Source organism: Colossoma macropomum, unplaced genomic scaffold, assembly GCF_904425465.1.
Source record: "Colossoma macropomum unplaced genomic scaffold, Colossoma_macropomum, whole genome shotgun sequence".
Lineage (NCBI taxonomy): Eukaryota > Metazoa > Chordata > Actinopteri > Characiformes > Serrasalmidae > Colossoma > Colossoma macropomum.
Genome location: NW_023494810.1, coordinates 7,138,721 through 7,161,978, shown reverse-complemented (window position 1 = coordinate 7,161,978; position 23,258 = coordinate 7,138,721). Strand labels below are relative to the sequence as shown.

The following is a 23,258-nucleotide window of genomic DNA, read 5'->3' as shown; positions in this document are numbered from 1 at the left end:
TGACAATTAATACACAGTTGGTGCGTGCTCATATGGTCACTGTCAGAGCAAAGCCTTATATCTCCCCCCAAAAAAATACAGGAGAAAGAAAAAAACTTTCATAACTTTCATCAGTCAGTGTAACAAGATTTGAGTCATTTTTGATCATTTCTTTTGGTCCATTCCTCATGAAACTTTACCACAATGGAAAAAGTAGCTGACAGCAGTAGATTATGTTTAAAAAAAGATTTTATTCTGACAGCAACAGTATTAACACGTCAAAAAGTTTGAGAGCTTGTGTTTTATTCTTAACAAAATTATATATTTACTATTGGTAAAATTATTCAAATGGTTCTTGTTGCACTGGCAATGAAAAATGGGGATACTCTCTCTGTGGCTTCTTTATATAGTGCTGTTTGCTTGCTTTGCTGTCTTTTGTTTCTTTTCTCATTAGCTGGTTCCCAGCTCTCTCACGGGTGATGCCGATTAAACGTGCTCATTTGGCCAAAACTGTGCTGACAGGAGTCGATTAGGATCAGTGGTGCAGGACATGCCACACAGATAGCGTCCTACAATGGTCCGCCGATGCTCTCAGACTGCGTCTGAATCTTTTAAATTTTGGTTGTAATTGTAAATGTCTTTTTTATATTAATTCTGGTGGTGAAACTCTGTTGAAAATGCACGTTCTGAACTTTTTATCTGTACCTCATGTTCTCATGTAGAAGAGGGTATATTTTATTGTGTTTTTAATTTGATAGTTATTCCATTTAATTTGATAGTTATTCCATTGATAAGATATTCCATTTCTTCATCAGAATGAAAATTAGTGATGGGACTTGGAGTATGTGTGCAGCTTAAGGCATTAGCCTATTATTTACGCACAGATCCAGGGGCTCTGTTATTGCCCTGATCTGGTGTCTGGTGACCTCATGCATGGCTGCACTCGCAGGCCAGCGCCTGGGGCTTTAACTGCTGCTGCACAGGAATACGTTGAAATGCTTCACTGACAGAAAGAGAGAGGGGGGCTGTATTCACACAATCACCCACTGTCCACCTGGAACAAGCTCACCCTCTCGCCCACGTACGCGGCTGTACTTGAGTCTTCATTGCTCTGTTAAACATTCATCATCATGCACTTCTATGCTTCTGCAAAACATTTGATGATGCAGTGGTATCATATGTGCTTCTCAAATAGCCTTACTGTCAGTAACCTAGCACCATTGACTTGGTCAGATTCACGCTTCTTTGCACATATACAGTGGGTGTACTGACATATCAGAGGTGGATATAATTAACTGGTAAATTTGTTAAAATATGATTATCAGCTGATATTGAAATTACAGTTGGTAGTGATGTCTAATTGTTTAGTTCATTTTTGTTTAATACAGTTATCATGATTATTGTGTTTAATCTCTTCTAGTTATGGTCTCGAGTCTTGTATATCTGTGAGATATTTGACTCTGGACTCTTTGTGGTCAGTCCCTTTGAGGTTCTGGTTGGCCCTGAAGCAGGACTGCAGACGATCCGAGCATGGGGCCCAGGTTTGGAGGGTGGCATCGTGGGCAAGTCTGCCGACTTCGTGGCTGAATCTGTTGGCTCAGACGTGGGAGTGCTCGGTGAGTTCAGTTTAGTTCATTTGTGAATGTAATGCTTTCAAAAAGTAGCTTTCAAGAGCTGTGGGTACAGCCAGCTACTGAGCATCACTGAGGAAGACAGTGTCAGGAAAAAGTACCTAAGACCAAGGAAGAACCACTGATAGCAACCAGGACTCAAGAGGAGAAACTCTGCAAGAGTGCAAGGAAGAAACATTGCAAAGAACCAAAACCCAAAAAGAGAAACTCCCTAAGAACATGAGGAAAAACCGCTGAGAGGAACCAAGACTGAAAAGGGCAGAGCGAATAGTACAATTGTGAACACATGAGAATTATGTTTAGAGACTTTAGAAGAAACTGTAGTCAGTGATTTGGCTCACAGATGTGGGATCTGAGTGGATTAGTGTTGGAAGTCTATCAAAGCTTGTCAGCAATAGTTTATCAAAGATTGTCAGACCAAGACTCTCATGGCCCTTATTACCACACATGCTTTTGACAGTTTGAAAGAAGAGACGTTTAATTGTCTGCCTCTTGAATGACCCTAAGAAACAGTGGTTTGTATATTGAATGAAATGACATCACCATTACACAAACAATTACGCAAGCTGCTGGCTCTCCTGACTTGAATGTAACACCTAAAATATGCCTTTTTGCATTTCGTGCCTCTTGCAGGCTTCGCCATTGAGGGCCCGTCCCAGGCCCGGATCGAGTGTGAGGATCAGAATGATGGCTCCTGTGATGTGAAGTATTGGCCAACAGAGCCTGGAGAGTATGCCGTCCATGTGATGTGTGATGACGAAGACATTGAAGACAGTCCCTTCATGGCCTACATTATCCCAGACAACAAATCCAGCAACCCCAACCAGGTACAACCCCCTCAGTGGCACTCAAGCCTGAAGAAAATCAAATTTAGAGCATTTTCTTCTTAACCCTAATATGTGCTTACATTGGCATTTGATATGTGGCCAAACCATTGCTTTAAATATGGTCTGTAAAATAAAACGTGTATCTGGTTCAGGTGAAAGCCTACGGACCAGGTTTAGAGAAGAGCGGTTGCATTATCAATAAGCCTGCTGAGTTCACAGTCGAAGCCAAGGATGCAGGAAAAGGTCCTCTGAAAATCATTGCGCAGGTGAGTCCATTTAAGTCCATTTAAGGTGAGTTTCCTTGTCTGGGCTTCGCTCTCTAAGCCACAGAATTATCCTCATAAGCCCTTTAACTGCTAACATTCCCAAAAATATGGTCTGTTGGAATCCTTTTAAAACCATTTTGAAAATCCCCTGCCAGACTGTTATTTGCCACCATGTTTAAGTTAAGTCTAGGTGATTCGTTAAAATCCCTTTTCTCAGAATCTCCAGTCAATCAGTTCCAAATGCTGTATTTTGTGGTCTCATCAGAGTTATGTAGGATTTGAGGTCTTCTGGAAGCATAAATTTGGACTGTGTTTGTATGGAGACATTTTCTTATGTATGTAAACAGTGTACTACAGTTGTTTTACAGAGGTACAAACATTTGGGATGTGAATCAGAAAGATATGTTGGCTAAAATTGTTTACATATGCAAGATATATCAGTATTTACGGTTCTTTTGATGGTGGTACTAACTAATATTTAGTAGGTCAGATAAATTGATTATTTTGGTGCAAATAGGGTGTAGATTGGCCCTTTATTTCTGAAAACCTTTATTTTGTATTCCATGTGAATTTGTCATGTTTGGATTGAACCCTAGGGCCACTTTCTGAAAGCATCACCTTTCTTCATTCACCTGTGTCTTGTTTTAAATGTGTTAGAACTCTGAAGGCGAGCCCATAGACGTGAAAGTGCGAAATAAAGGAGAAAACATCTACGCCTGCTCCTACACCCCCACCTCAGCCATCAAACATACGGTGGTGGTGACCTGGGGAGGTGTCAGTGTTCCCAACAGCCCTTTCAGGGTAAGCCCACCTGAGCCACAAAGCCCAATATTACTCTCTAACACCTCAACGACTAACCAGTCCCCTGAGCTTGTTAACTTAATGGATTTTAAAGTGTCAGAAGTGAAGGCTAACCCGGTCAGTTCTGAGGTGGACGCTCCTGCTCCGAAGCGCAAACCCATCATTATCATTACCACCTATGTTGAGGAGTGTCGCTCTGTTTCTCTCATTTAATTTGCTGCATGCAGTAATAATGGCACTGAAGAAAGCTTGTCTTTTCTTTCTTTTTTTATTTACTATTTTTTTATTGCATTGAATGTTTTGTGATTTAAGGTATGCATTAATATTCTAACAAATCTTGTTTATATTTTTTTTAACAATGTTTTTAATCATTTCAATGATCGTATTTTCAATGAACTAATGTAATTAACCAAAAATATTGTGCACTAATGTGGTGTAATTCATAAATCACATTTTATTTTGATGGTCACTGGTAGCTTATCCTTGAACGCGCGATCAACCCGATGAAACTCAGTTTTGTTATTGGATCAATTAAATTTGTCAATCAGGATAAAAAGCAAGGAATTAAGGTTCTGTCTTTGGATTCAATGTTAGTGTTAGAGTGAAGAGTTAAGTTTGGGGTTAGGGGAAATGTTAAACTGAGTTTACTAGATACTAATTGATCGATATTTTAGTTTTCTCTTATGGACTGTCAAAATAAAGTGTTTCAATGTTTTTTTTATTCATCTTTAACCCATTTTATATTTTCTTTTAAGCAATTAATTCAAATGATGCCTTTATACTATCTTGACGAGAAAGCATTTCACTGAAAATAACATTTCTTTAAATCATTCATTATTCACATTGTAATTTGATTCACTTGTAATTAGATTGCACCAGACAACTTTCAAGGCTGCCTAAAAATTGTACTTATGAACTTGCAGCAGTACATTTCCAGATTGTGCCTCCTCCTCGTCTGACTGAACATTTTCGCCTGACTGAAATTTGTCTTCTGAGTGTCTGCTTACACTTTGTAAACTTGGAGGATGTCTTTCAATCAGTAGGACCATGACTGAACTGGCAAAACTGCTGGAGGTTTGGACCGCACTGAGACTATTTTGTGATGAAAAAAGATGGACCTTTTTAGAAACTGACTGATTGTGAATTGAATGTTTTCAGACCTTTTTAATAAATTTCAATCCGAGTCATGCTTTAATACGGCATTTCTTTGTGTTATTTGTATGTGTCTGTACTGGGAAGCAGTTCTGATTCTTTTTAGGAATTTGTAATGGAATCTGATTACAGTAAACATTTTTGTTTGTGTTTCTGTTTTGGATGTTTAATCAGTTGTACAGTTGTTGGTCAAAGGAGCAATAGGTAGCAGGTGGTCTTATGGAAAACAGATAAACGCTACTTGGTGGTGTTATATAGGCTAATAAAGTAAAGGCTTAGACTGCTCTGTGGGTTGGGGAAATGTTTTCCTTTTCTACAGTGTTCACACTGCAGTTGAAGAACATATCCTGTCTCTGTCAAGGCAGAATTACGAACATGATCAAGATGAAGTAGGAAAATGCAGCTTATTGCTCCTTTATATAGTCGCAAATTATATGCTGAGTTACTGCAAGACATTATTTTGTATTTGCTGAACATTTTTGGGAGCTTGGTGGTTTTTAAATGTAACGTTAACGCTGTTCTGCTCTAGGTTCAAGTTGGGAAGGGAAGTCACCCTCACAAGGTGAAAGTGTTTGGCCCCGGAGTGGAGAGGACTGGCCTGAAAGCTCATGAGCCGACACACTTCACAGTGGATTGCACAGAGGCTGGAGAAGGTAATGCAAATCAGACGTTGTAATATACAGTAAAAAAACACACAGTAAAAAAGTCACATACATGAGCAGTGTGTGTGTGTGTGTGTTTGCGTGTAATTTGCATATACATATGTGTGTCTGTATATATGTATAGCTACTTTTAATTTCATTTGTGACTCTTATAGGTGATGTCAGTATTGGTATCAAGTGTGATGCCAATGTCATCAGCGATAAGGAACAGGATGTAGACTTTGACATTATTCCGAATGCAAATGACACCATCACTGTCAAGTACATCCCACCAGGGGCTGGACGTCTCACCATCAAAGTCCTCTTCACAGATCAAGTGAGTGACAGCAGTGGCTTTTCTGTTAAACCTGTGCAGGCTTGCATAATGTCTGTTCATACTGTTGTTCGGTTACAGGGAACTTCTAATGGCATTTATTATTGAATGAAAAAGAAGAAAACAAAAAATTCAACATTAAACAACGATAGCAGTTCTAATATGTTAGGTTTTTCAGCTTTTCTTTTAAAAACAAGTAAACATTCAGAATTTTTAAGATGCTCATGGGGCACTTGTTTATTTTTGTGTCAACATAGGAAATTCCCATCAGTCCATTCCGTGTCAAGGTAGAACCTTCGCATGATGCATCTAAGGTCAAAGCAGACGGGCCAGGACTCGCTCGAGCAGGTTTGTTATTCCATGTCCAATAAGCATGGTCTGTGTGGTGTTTTCCTTTCCTCTCTCTCCACTTTTTTGACATTTTAAAAGGGTGGGTGACATCATGTCACTGTAACATCAAAACCTGCTAACTCCATTATGGCAGGTCCCGTGGTGTGAAGTGAACTACGACTTCTTCCCTCTCATTCTCTTTCTGCTTCTTCTGCTTCTTCTCATCATTCTTCTTCTTTCTTCTTCTTCTTTCTCCTTCTCTTTCACATTTTTTCCTCCACATCCATTTGAAACACCCAGTGCTGAACATTTCATGATGAATGATCTAATAGAAAATGACCAAAGTTATTTAGAATAAACTCATTACATTAGCAAGATTTACCATTTCAGAGATTCAAGCTTTTGTTTTGACAGTGACAGTGGATCTTGACCTCTGTCCCTTATTATTTTCTCTTTTTCTCCAGGTGTGGAAAGTGGGAAACCTACTCATTTCACCGTTCAAACAAAAGGAGCAGGCAAAGCTCCACTGGACGTGCAGTTCTCTGGCCCTAACAAAGGACAGCCTGTCCAGGACTTTGAAATCATTGACAACTATGACTATTCCTACACTGTCAAGTACACTCCAATCCAACAGGTGTTGTCCCCCCACCCCAATAAAAACATCCCAGATATTATACTGGCAGCTATAGAGCATAAGTGAAGCCTTTTAACCGTTGAGGCAAGAGATGTTTTGCTGTATCAAATTCCGTGATTTCTGTCCCTTCAGGGTGAAATGGTGATAACAGTAACTTTTGGAGGTGACCCGATCTCTAAAAGCCCCTTTGCTGTGGGAGTGGCAGCCCCGCTGGACCTCAGCAAGGTCCAAGTCAATGGCTTGGAAAGCAGTGAGTTCTCTCTCTCCCTCTTGCACACACGCACATGGCTTTGTGTGGCTCAGTGAATCATTTACTGCACGTTCTGCTGCCAGCGCTCTGTGTGTTTTTACAGCAAGTAATGTGCTCTGTTCTATAACTTTCACCACACAGTTGTTGACGACATACTAAAGAGCGCTGTAAAGCCGCTTTGTTTTACATTACATCGGGAGAGTTTTATTAGTGCATGTGTTTCTGGTTTGTGGAGAGGGTTCACAGAACTCTAAATAAACTTGCCCTTTAAAACAGGCTCTGCTGCAGAATAATGAATTTCTGTAATATTCCTTCCAGTGATAGTTCAGCCAAAAATCGAATTTACACAATCTTTCCTCTTACCCCAAATATATGATCAACCAAGACATGTTTGGTGTCCAAAATTTGCTCCTTTAGTGAACTGAAGCTACAAGCCTGATGTAGTTGACAAGCACTGGAAGCTTATATATTATAAACCTGCATTTCAGGAGTGGAAGTCGGCCAAGATCAGGAGTTCGCAGTCGGCACAAAGGGAGTAGGCGGTCAGGGTAAGCTAGAAGCCCGCATCACCAGTCCATCAGGCAAATCCGTGCCATGTGTAGTGGAGCCCCAGCTTGGCAAGGGTGCCAGCCTGGTGAAGTACGTCCCTAAAGAAGAGGGCGTCTACACTGTAGATGTCCTTTATGATGGAAACCCAGTGCCTGGGAGCCCTTTCCCTGTGGACGCTATGCTACCGCCAGATCCAAGCAAGGTGAGAATGCTTTGGTTTTGGGTGTTTATATTTTTCTTTTTTTTTTTTCTTTTTTCTTTTTTTGTATTCATGTTGAACATATTTGCTGGTATATTAGTGGATTAAGCAAGAATTAAAAGTTACTATTGACTGTGATGCATTAAAAATACTGGTGATTTAACCCTGGGAGTTATTTTGCTACATATAATGTAATTACATTGTAACATAGTTACTTTATAAATTACATTTGCATTCTGTTTACATTTTCTATTAGCGGTTTTGAGTTTGCACTTTATTCTGTTTGTTTCAGTGTCAGACAGCAAAAACATCAAAATATAACTAACTTTACATTCAAATAATCTCTTCTACTTGCATGTGGTATTGATCGAACGTTTGCCGTCAGCACTTTTGACAGAATTCATCTGCTTCTTTCAGTGAACTACACCTGAGAAGTAATATCAGATTATAACATGATTTTCTTATTGCTGGTCATAACTGACTTCTAAGGAATAATAGTGAACATTTATTGAATATTTTAGTGAGGCCACTAGAATTTAATGAGACTCTGTTCTCTGCAGGTGAAAGCCTTTGGTCCAGGACTGAAAGGAGGCCTGGTTGGGAGCCCTGCTGAGTTCACCATTGACACAAAGGGTGCTGGTACAGGTGGGCTTGGCCTGACTGTGGAGGGTCCCACAGAAGCCAAGATCGAATGCTCTGACAATGGTGATGGCACCTGCTCTGTGTCCTATCTTCCAACTGAGCCTGGAGAATACCTGGTCAATATTCTCTTTGAGGATGTCCATATCCCTGGCTCTCCCTTCCATGCTGACATCCAGTATCCTTTTGACCCCACCAAGGTAGTGGCCTCTGGGTCAGGTCTGAAGCGTGGTAAGGTGGGAGAGATCAGCGTAGTGAACGTGGACTGTGTTAAAGCTGGGCCTGGACAGTTGACGCTGGAGGCGGTGTCCGACACGGGCTCCAAGGCCAAGACCGAAGTGCTGGACAACAAGGACGGCACTTACACGGTCACTTACGTGCCTCTGACGGCTGGCATGTATACACTGATGTTGAAGTATGGAGGAAAGGCTGTGCCCAGCTTCCCTGCCAAGGTGGTGGTTGATCCGGCCGTCGACACCAGCAAGGTGAAGGTGTTCGGACCAGGAGTGGCAGGAGATGGTAAGTGCACAATTGTGTGACAGAATTTTCATGTATATGTAATAGAGATGTCCTGATCATATTTTTTTTCCCCCACTCTGTCGTTTTTCCAAGTCATTTAGTATTGATTTAGCCAATTATAGGGACTGAGCATTGGGAGCTGTAGGGACGCTACGGCAGCTGGAAATATATATCCGTTATCACCATAGCTTTAGTGTTTGACAGTATTTGCTCAGCTGATTAAATATATAAGAAAAGAAACAGCAAAATTTTCCTCTCTGATTAGGTGTCTCTGATTAGGTTCATTGTGGGAATCGTGTTATCAAGTGTAGATAAAATTTGCTAGCTTGAACCTCATGGTTTGGCGACTGCTCCATGCTGCTGCTTTTGAAAATGAAAAACAGGCTGCATCAGTGAGTCAAAATCACACGTGCACGGAACAGCACGCTGCTATTCCTGCAACTTTTATTCCTATAGAGTCCCATTATATTTGTATGCTCATAGATAATGCACACGGTGTACACTTCAAATACATTGAACTTAACCAGTCATATTTAGTTAAGATATGTTACGCTGCAAATTATGGTAAAATTGCTTTATGTGCACATTCTGTACTGATGTACTTTTTTTCTGCTTATTTGATTATTTAAATGATCGTTTTGTGGTGTCTTAAGTGCTTTCATATTTTGAGTACTGTGATTGTATGTAGTCACCATGTTTTGATGAAAACCAGTCTTAATACTGGAATTGCAGATATTACAAGTGACTGTTGAGCTTTTTAATTTTTAATCTACAGATGTTTAGAATGCTCTTAAAGGAGTGAGTGATATGGCAGTGTTTTACCATTATCTTGAAGGATTACGTCACAAAACACTACTCTGAGCATGTTGTTGATATGACCAGAAAAACTGCATGTTTCGTTGCAAAGAGAGCATGATCAGTCCTGTTTAACTGGGTTTAGGCAGCACAGTATCTAAACCATTGAAATCATTGTATTGTGTTCCAACTTGTAAAACATCAGAAAAACACAGTGTTAGCATGCCTTTGAGTATTGTGATATTTTTTACCACATTGCCTGTCCCTATTGTAGGTGGTTGTTCTTAATGTCTGTCTGTCCACTCTACAATGACAGAGCACAATGGGATTAACTGCCTTAAAGAATCAGAATTAGATTTGTTGGATTTGGCGTAATACAGCAGATACTGACCGGTAAAAATATATCTGTGGAATCTTTCACACTGAATCAGAACATTTCTAATTCTTTTATAAGAATCTGCTTATTCATCCACAAAGGTGCTCTAGTTCTCAAATCCAATTAATGGAATATCCAAAGCTCATGTCATTTGAAGGAGTCTCATTGTTTTCCTGGTTCCCATTACATCATGGGTTGTCTTTAGACTCCTCATGGTTTTCTAACTACCTCTTTTCAAAGGCTTGTTATTACGGATGCCTCTTTTTTCAGAGCCTCTCCACATCTCACTTTACGCTCAGTGACCTCAGCCTCAACTGTAAAGGGGTCCTTCATCTTAGAAAAAGGTCTTGGTGAAAGATCAGAGTTTTACTTCAAGAGCACCAGAATGGCGATGACGTTTTTATGAAGGAGATGAATCGCTTTATGAAAAGAATGTCATCCTTTATGAGCTCCATGCACTCTTTCAGCTTTTTTTTTTACTTCAGTTGTTCCCTCATGCATCATTTGGCTTGTGTTAAGTTTTGGTCACTCTTTAGCCATCTTCAGGGAGGCTACCACTGACTTCACTGTGGATGCTCGAGCTTTGACCAAAGTTGGAGGAAAGCACATTAAGGCGCAAGTTAAGAACCCATCAGGCGCTGCCACAGACTGCATCATTGCTGACCAGGGTGATGGCACCTACAAAGTGGAGTACACGCCCTTTGAGAATGGTACAGCACAAAGCAGAGTACCCCCTTTAATATTGCACAGATGTAGTTGCACACACTTTATCTAAGCCACTTATCCTCCTGGGTCACATGGGGTGCATGATTCTATCCCAGTGCTCATTGGGTTTAAGGCAGAAAACACCCTGGACAGGTCACCAGTCCATCACAGGCCCAGATGCCTTTATGACTGGCTAAATCTGCCAATTTATTATTTAACATATTGTTAAAAATCATATATCAAGCTGACGATGTAAATTAGAATGTAATTTTTTGCTGTCATGAAATGTATCTCAAACAGAAAATTAAAGAGAATCAGGGGGGACATCTGTTAATGTAAAAATATAGTATTTACTTTTGTCATGTAATTTATCCCCAATGTAAAGGCCAGCTGGTGTTTTTAAATGGTGTGAATAGTGTCTTATAATGCTGACTATTTTTAATGGCAAGGTCACACTGTGTAATATTGCTTCCAGGTGTTCATGCTGTGGAGGTGCTGTATGATGAGACTCCTGTGCCCAAGAGTCCTTTCCAGGTTTCTGTGGGTGAGGGTTGTGATCCTACCCGCGTTGTAGCTAAAGGCCCTGGCTTGGAGGAAGGTTTGACTGACAAACCTAACAAGTTCTCAATCATCACCAGGTGCCACATCTTTTCATGCCGTGCTTAGACCTTTTTGCTGTTTCGTATATGCCTTGAAACGCTTCTTCTTAGATTTTGTTTAATCACTTGGAGCTCTTTGAAAACAAGTGCACATTCTAAGATATCAGTCAATACTTTATATTGATTATCCAATGTCGAAGAGGAGATATTTTATTCTGACTATGATCTGGACTTAAGTTATTGTACTGCTGTGTTTTAGTAAAATATTCTATACAACTTTGCCCTGTTTTTGTCATTGTTTGAAGTCAAAGCCAATAGAAAATGTCAGAAGTATTCATAATATAATTCATAATATAACTGATATAATTAATATTGTCTTACACATGTAAATAAAATGTATACCAAAATAGCAATAATAGTCTTCTAAGCATTAATTGAGACTGTTGAAATTAAATGACTAATACACTGATGTTAATGCAGAGGAGCTGGTATTGGTGGCCTGGGTATCACGGTTGAGGGTCCATCAGAGTCAAAGATGTCCTGCAAAGACAACAAAGATGGCAGCTGCAATGTGGAGTACACTCCTTATGCTCCTGGACTTTATGATGTGAACATTACATATGGAGGACAGCACATTCCAGGTACACAACATGGATCTGTGGTGGATTACAGCCTTTATGATACATTAGCAATACTGAAGACAAACAGAAAGTATTGTCCTTCACTGCAGGGTCTGTGTGTCGAGTGAAATGATTTATTTCTCTAGTCAAGACTGTGTTCCACTAACCCCTTTTTTTTTCTTCATGATGCACTTTGCACAGTAACAAGATATACTGAATCTAAGGAATGCATTGTAGCTAATGCATTCTTCATAGCAGAAACTGTCCTCATATTTCATTTAAAACTTGCCAGGTTCACATAGTTTGAACTCCCACGTACTGTATGTCCTTTAGATAGTGTTACTGGCTTGCATAATGCATGCCTATTAGAATTGATGGGGCTGTATTTTAGAACGCAGAACATTCCAGCCAAGACAGACCTGACAGCTGTGTCTGAGTTTTCAGTCTATAAGCTCCAGAATGTGATGATCAAACTGCGTCTTGTTTCTGTGGCTTTGCATACTGAAAAACAACACCACTGTGCTACATGATAGCTAACTTTTTTCCTGAAATCACTATTTACATGGCATGTTTAAAATTCTAGGAAGCATATATGCCGTTTTTTACCACCCATTTCATGTTTGTGAGGGTAAATCTCTTTATATAATTAAAGGACCTGATGGGTAATTTGAACAACATGCCTTGAAAATTACAAAATTGCATCAATCACTTTTCCTTTTATAAAATAGAAGCCGTTTGACAGTGTAACTGTATTTCTGTCGAATTCTCTTTTCAGGAAGTCCGTTCAAGGTGCCAGTGAAGGATGTGGTGGACTCCAGTAAGGTGAAACTATCCGGGCCTGGAGTTGGTTCAGCCGTACGAGCCAAAATCCCTCAGTCTTTCACTGTGGACTGCAGCAAGGCTGGGATAGCACCTCTCTCTGTGGCTGTGACCGGACCTAAAGGTGACATACTGGACTGTCCTGCAAGAATCCTTTGTGTGAAGTTAAAAACAAGGAAAGAAATGCAGTGCAGGCCAAATGTATAGATGAAAAAATCGTACTCCAACGTGTAATATAGGAAAACAGTTCACGTTGTATTAGCAGTCAGTTATGGGGGTGTAAGATACTAAGATACTTGGCCATTGATTCAATTCCATTTATGATATCGGATTCATGTTTCTATATTCTCGTGATATTTTCAACAAAGAATTCTGAGCCAAATTTGAATGAAGGAAATGACTGTACTCTGTGTTGCACCGCTTCCTAATGACTCTAGAGCTGGGAGTACTAGAGTGAATTGTTGATTGATGCTCATTGTTTCTAAACTTAAGTGTTCAGACAGTGCAGTTGCATTAGGTGGGATAATTAATAGAAAATCCATTCTTCACAATGCATTGTCACATATCCACGATATAGTGTCGCAGTTATCTGTTGCAGTGTCAGAATGCATTGTTAAACCCTTAGTCACTTACAGTTTTTAGTTCTTTACAAACAATCTTCTAACATGGACAGATTCTCTCTTACAAGGCTGATGTGGTCCTTGCCTGTCACTGTTATTAAGGCTTGGGGATACATAATGTATACATGCAGAAGTACTAGAGAAGAAATGATGCACACATTTTTTTTTCCTGTCCATTGAGTTTGTTATCTCTTGAAAAAATTAAATCTTTTAGTTTTACAAATGCAGTTTTACTTCTGGCCTGTAGTGTATCTTGAGTTGCTAGGCGTAGTCTAGAGTGAGCGCTGTGGTTTTGTTAATGATTGTACTAAGTAAGAGCTGAGACTAAATTGCTGTAATTTAGTTAATGGTAATCATTGTTTCTGTTCAGGTGTGGCTGAGCCTGTTGACATAACAGACAATGGAGATGGAACACACACTGTAGCTTACACTCCTTCTGTGGAAGGGCCTTACTCAGTGGCAGTAAAGTACGCTGATGAAGAGATTCCACGCAGGTAGTCAGACTCCATCACAGATGTTTTCACTTGCATTCAGGGAATTGGTTAATAACGTCTAATCTGTAATTGCGGTTCACCCACTGTCCTCTTTTCCAGCCCCTTTAAGCTGCGCGTCCTGCCCACTCACGATGCCAGTAAGGTTCGTGCTAGCGGTCCGGGTCTGACCACAGGCCTGCCCGCCAGCCTGCCTGTGGAGTTCACTATCGATGCCAAGGACGCAGGAGAGGGCCAACTGTCAGTCCAGATCACGGTGAGAAGGCCCTGCATGGAAACCTACAGTCCCTTGCAGTTCTGAGCAAATTCACTACTTTTCGACTTCCATTCATATTATGCATATTGCACATGGCTAAAATGAAACTGTTAGAACTTATATATATATATATATTTTATTTTTTTTTATTTTTTTGTAATTTAACCATTCAAAGTTTGTGACAAGTGTCTGTTTTCTGTTATTGTATGAAACAATAGATGCTGTATTGTCCCCAGCACTGTCTATAGTGTATTACTGTCCAAAGTTGTGTCCTCCTTTGCTGTAGTGACAGCCTGTACTCCTCTGGGAAGGCTTTATATTAGATATTGGAACATTTCTGTGAGAAATTAAATGCGTTCAGCCACAAAAGCACTGGTGAGGTCTGGTATATTTTAGGCCAAAAGCTTCTTAAAACTATGGTAAAACAATGTCACTCAGTGTATTCAGAATCATTTTATGTAAAAAAACTGAAAGGCTGTTATAGTTTTTTCTGATTCAGTTATCATTGGATATTAACTGCCTTCAGCAGCCAAGTTATAAACCACAAATGTATTGAAACAATTTGCTCTTGATAGAGTTTCTGTAATAATGAAAACTCATCTGTTTGCTTGCCACTGTGTCTGTGATTACATCGTATTATCACAGACCCACAGTGCTCTGTAGTCATCTCCTCATTTGGAAACAACGTATTATTTAATCTTCTCTTGGGGTGTTTGAGAAATGACCACATTGGTCATCTGGGCTTTAGCTTTAGTCAGATCGTACAACACTTCTCCCCTTAGCTCCGTGTCTCTTCCTCTCCAGCCAAAAGCCTGTCTGTGGATCAGCATAAGAGACTAATAATGAGATAAATGGACATTATTCTAAAGCCAAACGTAGTCCCTTAATCATGAGTCTACGTCTCAGATGTCTCCCGCAGAAAAAATGACCCTCTTGCTCTCCTTTTTCATTGTCTTGTAACTGATGAAGCTGTGCTGTGTGATTGTAGAGGATATAAACTACTCAGCGCTGTTTTGTCCCCCACTTATGTTTGACAGTTTGTGCTGCGTGCTGAGCTCAGTGCGTGCTCAGACCTCTGCGCTCCCTCTTGGCTGGAGGAAGCGTATTGCTGAATTCTTCCTCTTAGTCATTCTGTCACCACTCTGCTTTTGGCAGTACAGGTTACAGACAGCTCTGTGGTGTTATATATGGATCTTAATTTTGTTCAGGACCAAGATGGAAAACCGAAGAAAGCCAGCATTCAGGACAACCAGGACGGGACTTACCAGGTGTCGTATGTGCCAGACAAGGTGGGCCGCTACACTATTGTGATCAAGTACGGAGGCGACGAGATCCCAACGTCTCCATACAGAGTGCGAGCAACTACCACAGGAGATGCTAGCAAGTGCACGGTCACTGGTGAGTGACCTCAGTTTGACTGTCAAAAGCAGTTGCAAGAAAAGAACTGGACAGAAATGTGGTGGTTTGGAGTTTTTCCCTTTGCCTCAAATGTAGATGACCTGAACTGACATGACGGATGCTTTACTGATGTGAACTGAACCAGAGACAGATGCCATATCCAATATAAACACAGAGTACCAAAAATATTTTACAAAAGCAAAAAAATCCCACCAACACAATACAAATTGAAATTCCTTGCAACATGGCTTTTTCAATGACAAGGCAGATACAGGCATAAATTGACGTAAGACAAAATCTGGAAAGAAGCTATTCCTTTTACCCTTCATCAGCAGATTTCACTCCTTTTCTTTTTTCCCCGTCCATTTATTTATATTGATTTTTTTTTTTTTTAGAATTTAATCTAAAGATCCCCTCCAAAAAAGAAATAAATATAAATTAGTAGTAAGGTTTATAAAGTAAATAAGGTGACCATTTGAAATCATAAAAGAAAAAAGAACACATTGATAGTCAACACAAATGTATAGTACCTACAGGAATAGATTGAAGTTGCTCTATAGTACTTGAAGTGAGAGATTTCCATATTAAACTGTATTTCCGCAAATTTTCTCAGCACATTCTAACTATCTAATTCTTATCCTGCAGGACCTGGCATTGGGCCGACCATCGGCATTGGGGAGGAGGTGGGCTTTGTGGTGAACACTAAAGGTGCGGGGAAAGGGAAGGTGACCTGCATCGTGGTCACCCCTGATGGGACTGAGGTGGAGGCTGACGTCGTCGAAAATGAGGATGGGACCTTTGACATCTTCTACACTGCACCTACGCCAGGCACTTACGTTATCTATGTTCGCTTCGGTGGAGAGAATATCCCACGCAGCCCCTTTAAAGTCATGGTAAGGTTCAGTCCCTAGCATCTTGCTGTCCTTCAGTTAAGAGGAAACATATCGACAGTAACATTGCCCCACCCTAGAAAGGATTCAGTATTACTTTGAGGGGAAAAAAATCTTCCATTAACCCTCTACTGCACGGTGTTGCCTCAGGACAACAAACTCATTTTCTTCACTTTACAATAGCATCATGCATATTTAAAGACAACGAAAGAGTTAACAATAAAGGGAAGAGTTTGAGTAAGTATAAAAAAAAAGCATGTGCTTGGTCATACTCTCTCTTGGTGGGCACTTTTAAACCTCTTTTAAGTAGAAATTTTTTGTTATGGGATTTTGCAGAAATGTGTTCGTTGCCTAGAAGCAACATTGTGCGACAGTGGAATGGATTTAGCCAATCACAAGCCAGGTCTCACCACTTCAGGGAACACGGTTCTGTCATTTCTTAACATTGCCGCACTAGGTTGCCTCAAGACAACATACTCCAACAGGACCCCTGCACACATTATTATTATTTTTTATTTTCTTTAATTTAATATTCAGGTCTGAAAAAATCAATCAAGGACCATTTTATGCAAGAAAAGTGAATTGATTATTACTCTCATAATGCATGCAGTAGAGGGTTAACTTCTTTTAAGAATTAAGAATATTTTTCCTTCTGTATATTATCATTTTTGTAACATCAGGTTTTGTTGTGACGATGATATTCACTCATGCAGATATATACAGTACGGTCCAAAAGTCTGAGACCACTAGTGAAAAGGCATCTCATTTGCATTCTTTTCATATTTGGTACATAAAAAAAATATGCAAAAAATATACAATATGATTTAATGTTAGTTTATCCATCGTATCACATGGAACATTTGATGTTAACATAGCTGATGTTAACAAGTAGCAGCCTAGCTGGATTTACTGATAACTGTAATGTGATGGGAAGAAACACTAATGTGGTGAGAAGTGAGAGTGGAAGCAGTTTTATGGTGTTGAGTCTGATTTCAACATCAAGAATTATGGTGACACTGATGTACATGAAGTGTGCTACCAATGGTACAATGGAAATTGTAATAATGTTACTAGGTTTCAACAACAACAAAATAATAGAGTAATATTTAGGCCTGTTTTTAAGTCCTGGCAGCAGCATGTCCAGTGTTCCTCTTCCTGTGTGGCCTGTGTGCGTGTATGTGTAACCCACTCTCTCATTTCCCAGGCTACTGATGAGGCTCCTCTGTTGCAGCAGCAGTCAGTCCAGCAGCAGCAGCAGCAAGCAGCTCCAGGCGCCGGCTTCCAGCCCTGGGTACACGCACTCTCCTCATTGCCTCATCCCTCTTTCATCTCCTTCCCTCATTCATCTCTCATCTCTTCCTTTTACACAGCGTGCGCCTACTAGGGGAGCTTGAACACACTGCTGCCGTCACCACTCCCTCTTTTTCAGCCTCTGCACTGACCTCCGGGCTGCCTAAATGCCTATTTGTCTGTCGGCGTGTTTGTCTTGGTCTCTCTTTTCCCCTCTCTCTGTTGTGATGTAAGTGATTTCCATCCAGTTCTGCCCTGTTCTGACCAATCAAGCATCATTCTTTTCAGGAAATGGCTGTCCGTTCATGGCTCATCTCCCTCCCCCCCCTCCCTGAATCAGCACTCTGTTCTCTTCTGTGCCTGATTCGCTCTGGAAGCGGCTTTTTTTTTCCACTAGCTTGTTTCATTCATGGCAGAGATTCGGGGGAAACTCCGTCTGGGGCTTTTAGAGCGCCTTAGTTTTGCTTGGAGGCAAATCTGGTGTTAAATAAACTAAAGTGGCCTGCATGGCAACCAAACTGCAGTCACAGTTCTCCCTCACTCCAAAACTAAGTGAATGTAGTCCATGTGTAAGCATTACCGTGTTTGATTCATTAAAAAATGATCCAGACATTTCTTTCTCCATTAAACCACTAAGTGGTGACATTTGTGAGCACCACTGTGAACCTCCATTGAACTGGAGGCTGTCACCTTGCTCATGTCCCATGTGTCCTTATTGACCTTATACCAACTCAGTCACGCTACGTTTCCACCAGACAAGGAAAAATAGGGGGCAGTTCTCTAAATCAAAGAAAAAAAAACCTGTGCTGAACTCATGAGTGCCTAAGGAAGGCCAGCATGTGCCAATACCATCTCTCCAGCTCGGTTCCTATGGTTATGGGTTTTTATTTTCTACTTCATTTCTTCTCTCTTCCAGACTGTTCCAGGTGTGCTGGGAGTTTGAATCATCATTCTATTTTCCCTCTCCTCGGTCACTCCACTTGTTCGTCCAATGCACGTCTCTGCTGCAGCTGAATCACGAGGCGTCTGCTGTCTCAACTTTTCTGCTCCTCCACAGTTCTTTCACTTTTAGCACGGATTGGGATGCCTGTCTGTACACTGTTAATGTCTGCTTTTTGATTTCAAATCTCCTCTCACACACAGGTCACAGATGGGGCGTACATTCCAGTCAACAGTATGAATGGTGCCGGCTTCCGGCCTTTTGACATGGTGATTCCGTTTGCCTTCAGGAAGGGTGAAATCACAGGTCAGAAACTGTTCTAATCATGGAAATCATGACTTTCACGCATGGTGTTCAGCATCAGAACAGGGGCTAGATTCACTGAAACCTTAAGACAGACGGACAGACAAAAAGCATGCTCGAACAAGTAGCACTTACCCTAAAATTTTCTTAAGAAAAATAGTAAAAAAGTTGAATAATAACAATTTATCTCTTAAAATTTTGAAGAAGAAACTGTTTTTTTCTAAGACACTTTGAATAATCAAGCTCTGCTTTTTTCTGATATGTAGCTAGTCAGTGACACAATCTTTCCATTCCAGGAGAAGTTCACATGCCCTCTGGCAAAACAGCCCAGCCTGAGATCATCGACAACAAGGATGGAACGGTAACTGTGAAATACGCCCCTACAGAAGCAGGCCTTCACGAGATGCACATCAAATACAATGGCACCCACATACCAGGTTAGAGAGTTTCTTGCAACTATTAACCGCTTTCTCTGCAACAAGGATGGGAATTTTAACCATTCTTGCTATTTGAATATCCACATCTTTTAAACAAATAGTGTTTGATCTTCTCAACAAGGTCACGTTTTATTGTTTTATAAAAAGCAAAAACATGAGAGATTTAACATTTGATTTATTGCATGCTGCTGGCATAAGAGGTGGTTTGCAGAGAAACAGATGGACTACAGTCTGTAATTGTAGAACTACAAAGTGCATCTGTATAGTAAGTGGAGCTGATAAAATGGACAATGAGTGTAGAAACAAGGAGGTGGTCGTAATGTTATGCCTGATTGGTGTTGTTCCCATAGTCCCACAGTGGACATGCATGGCAGCTGTAGATGCCGGAGTTGAAAAGATTCACCTTTCAAGCAATTTCTTCGAGGTGAAGTGGGGTAGACCAACAATAATAATCATTTGGACTATAATTTATCTTGACATGTTGAAAGAGATCTCCTGTATGACATCAGACTCAGAGAATTTGTTTAGTGAAGGTGAAGTACGGGAATTGTAGAGTCAGGCAGGGCTTCTCATGTTAGGGCTTGTACTGACACTATGCTTTAACATTATCCCAGTCACCAAACCGCTGTCGTCAGCTGCCACAGCCAGGATTAAATATCAAGCCTAATGCCCATGTAGTCCACCAGTTCAGTCCCTCCAAAAGACAACAAGACAAGCCCTACAAGCCCTGCCCAAAGCAGTTATTTTACCGTATAAGGCAGTCATGGCATGACATCGTCTTTGATTCACTAGTTCCATTGGAAGCCTCTTCCGCAGAATGGGTTGTAATTTGCCCAGGGTAAACAGTGACTCGAGGCTTATTGCACATGTGGATATCCTGTTCAGTATTAACAATAAGGCTAGATAAAATAGCCATTGTCCATTGTTTGACATTACTCTGCTTGTGTGCTCCAAAGTGGATATGCTACACCTTTGAATATTTTTCAAAAAGGCGTTTCTGCAGAAGTAAGCAAAAAGGTTTGCTTCAGGCACAGCCTTTGGGTGACCACAATGCACTCTCGAAAGAAAAGACTACTAGAATCAGCAGTAGTCAGTACTTCATTGCCTCATCTCTGTGGAAATAGCTTGCTCTTTGGATCGCTGCATGTGTACACAAGATGGAGTTCACCTTAGGATACAGCATGTCTCAGAGTGATTTATAATTTTAACGCTCACACGAAACACCTGTGCAATGTTTTTAATGCCTTTTTCCCCCCGGCCTGTCATAGATCAGTGACAACCACCTCAATGTGTTCATTGTTTGCTTCACAGAGAGTCCTCTGCAGTTCTATGTCAACAATTCTAATAGCCCCAATGTGACGGCACATGGTCCTGGTCTTGTGTACGGTGTTGCTAACAAACCAGCCACTTTCACTATCTACACTGAGGATGCTGCAGAAGGTAGGCATTTCCAAGGCTGTCACTGTTGATTGTGCTACTTATGATGATTGATTATTATTGTTATTACACCATTAGTCCTGTTTAACTGGATTTAGTTAACGTTAAATCACTAAATTAATTGTAATAAAATTACTACATTAATAGTTTTGATGAAAAAATGAGAAAAAAATGCTACCAAAAAATTATTAATTTAATTATTTTAATTAAACATTTCATGTACTGCACTAATTCCAAACGTTCTGGCTTGTTCCATCTTTTAAAATGTCAGAAAAACTAAATATCATGATATATATCATGTATCATTAAAATTTCCTAAGGTTGTTACTGTTGTTATATACCATCTTGGGATTGTTTTGATGATTAATCAGTTTTTTAAAAGTGGTCAAACAATAAACTATGCACTAAACAGACCAATCACAAAAGATGCATGACGTTTTGTTTCAAGAATTTTAAAAAATTGTAGCCTTAAACAAATCTAGTAGCCTCTGATAGGGGTAGATCAGAAGTGTGGAGTGGTGTGATTTTATGGAGCACTGTCTGATCATTGAATTGATCAAGATCTTATGTATTGTAATGATAGGTGGCCTTGACTTGGCCATTGAAGGCCCATCAAAGGCAGAGATCAGTTGTGTTGACAATAAGGATGGCACCTGCACGGTCACATACCTGCCTACACTGCCAGGAGATTACAACATCTTGGTGCGTTACAACGACAAACACATAGCTGGCAGCCCCTTTACTGCTCGGATCACAGGTGAGGACTTTAACTGGATGTGCAGTAATATGTTCCATTGGTTCATCATGCAAATTGGCAATCTAAATACAGAAACCAGACTATTGCATTGTTCTATTTCAGTGTATTTTGCCTTTGTATATTCTCAAGACCCTTCCAGCTTATGTAAATGTTTATTGTTTACTTATTGTTACTTTTTGCTTTTGTTTGCAGAAGACAACAAGAGGAGGTCTCATGTGAAACTGGGCTCTGCTGCAGACTTTGCTTTGGACATCACTGAAACTGACCTCAGTTTGCTCACAGCCAGCATTAAAGCCCCTTCAGGCCGTGACGAGCCCTGCCTGCTGAAGAGACAGCCTAACAATCGCATTGGTGAGATTTTTTTTCCTCCTGCTGCCAAATGTACATCTGTACTGAGCTGAGGTTGTAGTGAATTTATAAAGAGTCTGCATGTGGGCACACATTAGATTCTTAAGTTACTGAATAATTTACAGTACTAGATAATAATTCTTACAATTGGTAAATGAATAGTAAGTCTCCCTAAATTTCCCTAAATCATGACTCTACAAGGTATGATATCCTCTTTATAGAAAATTCTGTCAAAAACGTTCTGAATTCTCCTCTGCTAAGCTTCTACGGCTTATGATTATCTTCAACCTTCACTTTTCCAGGTATTTCTTTTATCCCTCGAGAAGTTGGAGAGCACTTGGTCAGCATTAAGAAGAATGGACGCCATGTTGCTAACAGCCCAATCTCCATCATGGTGGTGCAGTCAGAGATTGGAGATGCCAGCAAGGTGAAAGTGTACGGACAGGGGCTGGTGGAAGGACGCACGTTTGAGATGGCTGACTTTGTAGTGGACACGAGAGATGCTGGTGAGGATCAGATGTTGTTTTTCACTTTTTTAACATGCTCTAGCTGTATAATTATTAGTTGCATTTTATTTAACCAGATAATTAAGAACACATTCTCTTTAACAGTGGTGACCTGGCTTACAGTAAGTCCACTAAAAGAAGCAGTTCACAGACAGGGTTTTCAGTATCGACTTACAACAGAACACAAGACGTGTTCCTAAGAGTATAGAGAGGTATTGAGTCCTGTCTCCATGTAAGATATTTTTTAATATCTGATGGACTTTATGAAGGTTTGTGTTACCGAAATGCTTGGGTAAGTTACACTTTAAAGGAAGCTGCTATCCTGTCTGATTCCTATACCTTTGATATAGTATACTGCACCAGATGTTGAAGTCAATTGAGTGATACTGACAGGAACACTATACAGCAGGCACTTCCCCCCCTCACCTGCTTGGGAGGGTGCCATGTAATTATGACCCATTTAGTTTCTTTCACACCATCTCTGGGGTACCCGGTTCCGGCATTTTGTACTGCGTAAGTGTTAAATGACCAGTCCCTGCCAAATGTCTGGTTCTTCTATGGTGAATTTAAAGTTATTTTTTACGCCCACAAATGAACTTAATTAGCTAGGATAGCATCCAAGTAAGCTGTGAAAAGTGACTCGAGGGTTGGTTTTGAAGTAGAAATTAGACTTTGTTGGTACCACAGCACTCCTTAAACCAGCACATTATTTCTGAGTTATTACGAACTTTAAATAATAGTGTGGTTAGTCTAATTGGCTCAGCTGTAGGTTTGTGATGGTTTACCCCTCTTGAGTCTTATCAGTGTCATGCTCATAAAACACTAATCTCACTAAATCTTTTCGTAACAGTAGTTATGTATAGTTGGCACCCTAATTACACCCATTTCATTTCTACTAATAGTATTTGTCACCTTTGCAC

At 40.3% G+C, this 23,258-nt stretch overlaps 1 protein-coding gene across 2 annotated transcripts in view; it reads left to right on the top strand.

Annotated features, from left to right (window-relative positions):
* The window catches only part of LOC118799579 (filamin-B), an 87,334-nt gene that overhangs the window by 47,836 nt on the left and 16,240 nt on the right, over positions 1-23,258 (top strand). Inside the window, exons 10-35 of one of the 2 annotated variants that reach the window (XM_036559531.1) lie at positions 1,459-1,595; positions 2,244-2,437; positions 2,590-2,703; positions 3,361-3,504; positions 5,186-5,309; positions 5,474-5,634; positions 5,889-5,979; positions 6,426-6,595; positions 6,728-6,845; positions 7,334-7,596; positions 8,154-8,751; positions 10,459-10,632; positions 11,103-11,265; positions 11,707-11,867; positions 12,622-12,789; positions 13,656-13,779; positions 13,879-14,032; positions 15,241-15,430; positions 16,076-16,323; positions 17,525-17,611; positions 18,754-18,856; positions 19,150-19,290; positions 20,602-20,730; positions 21,311-21,484; positions 21,677-21,835; positions 22,135-22,338. In XM_036559531.1, the coding sequence (XP_036415424.1) occupies positions 1,459-1,595; positions 2,244-2,437; positions 2,590-2,703; positions 3,361-3,504; positions 5,186-5,309; positions 5,474-5,634; positions 5,889-5,979; positions 6,426-6,595; positions 6,728-6,845; positions 7,334-7,596; positions 8,154-8,751; positions 10,459-10,632; positions 11,103-11,265; positions 11,707-11,867; positions 12,622-12,789; positions 13,656-13,779; positions 13,879-14,032; positions 15,241-15,430; positions 16,076-16,323; positions 17,525-17,611; positions 18,754-18,856; positions 19,150-19,290; positions 20,602-20,730; positions 21,311-21,484; positions 21,677-21,835; positions 22,135-22,338 (4,493 nt within the window). The remainder of the gene's footprint in view (positions 1-1,458; positions 1,596-2,243; positions 2,438-2,589; positions 2,704-3,360; positions 3,505-5,185; positions 5,310-5,473; positions 5,635-5,888; positions 5,980-6,425; positions 6,596-6,727; positions 6,846-7,333; positions 7,597-8,153; positions 8,752-10,458; positions 10,633-11,102; positions 11,266-11,706; positions 11,868-12,621; positions 12,790-13,655; positions 13,780-13,878; positions 14,033-15,240; positions 15,431-16,075; positions 16,324-17,524; positions 17,612-18,753; positions 18,857-19,149; positions 19,291-20,601; positions 20,731-21,310; positions 21,485-21,676; positions 21,836-22,134; positions 22,339-23,258) is intronic. The other variant, XM_036559532.1, reaches the window with a different exon arrangement.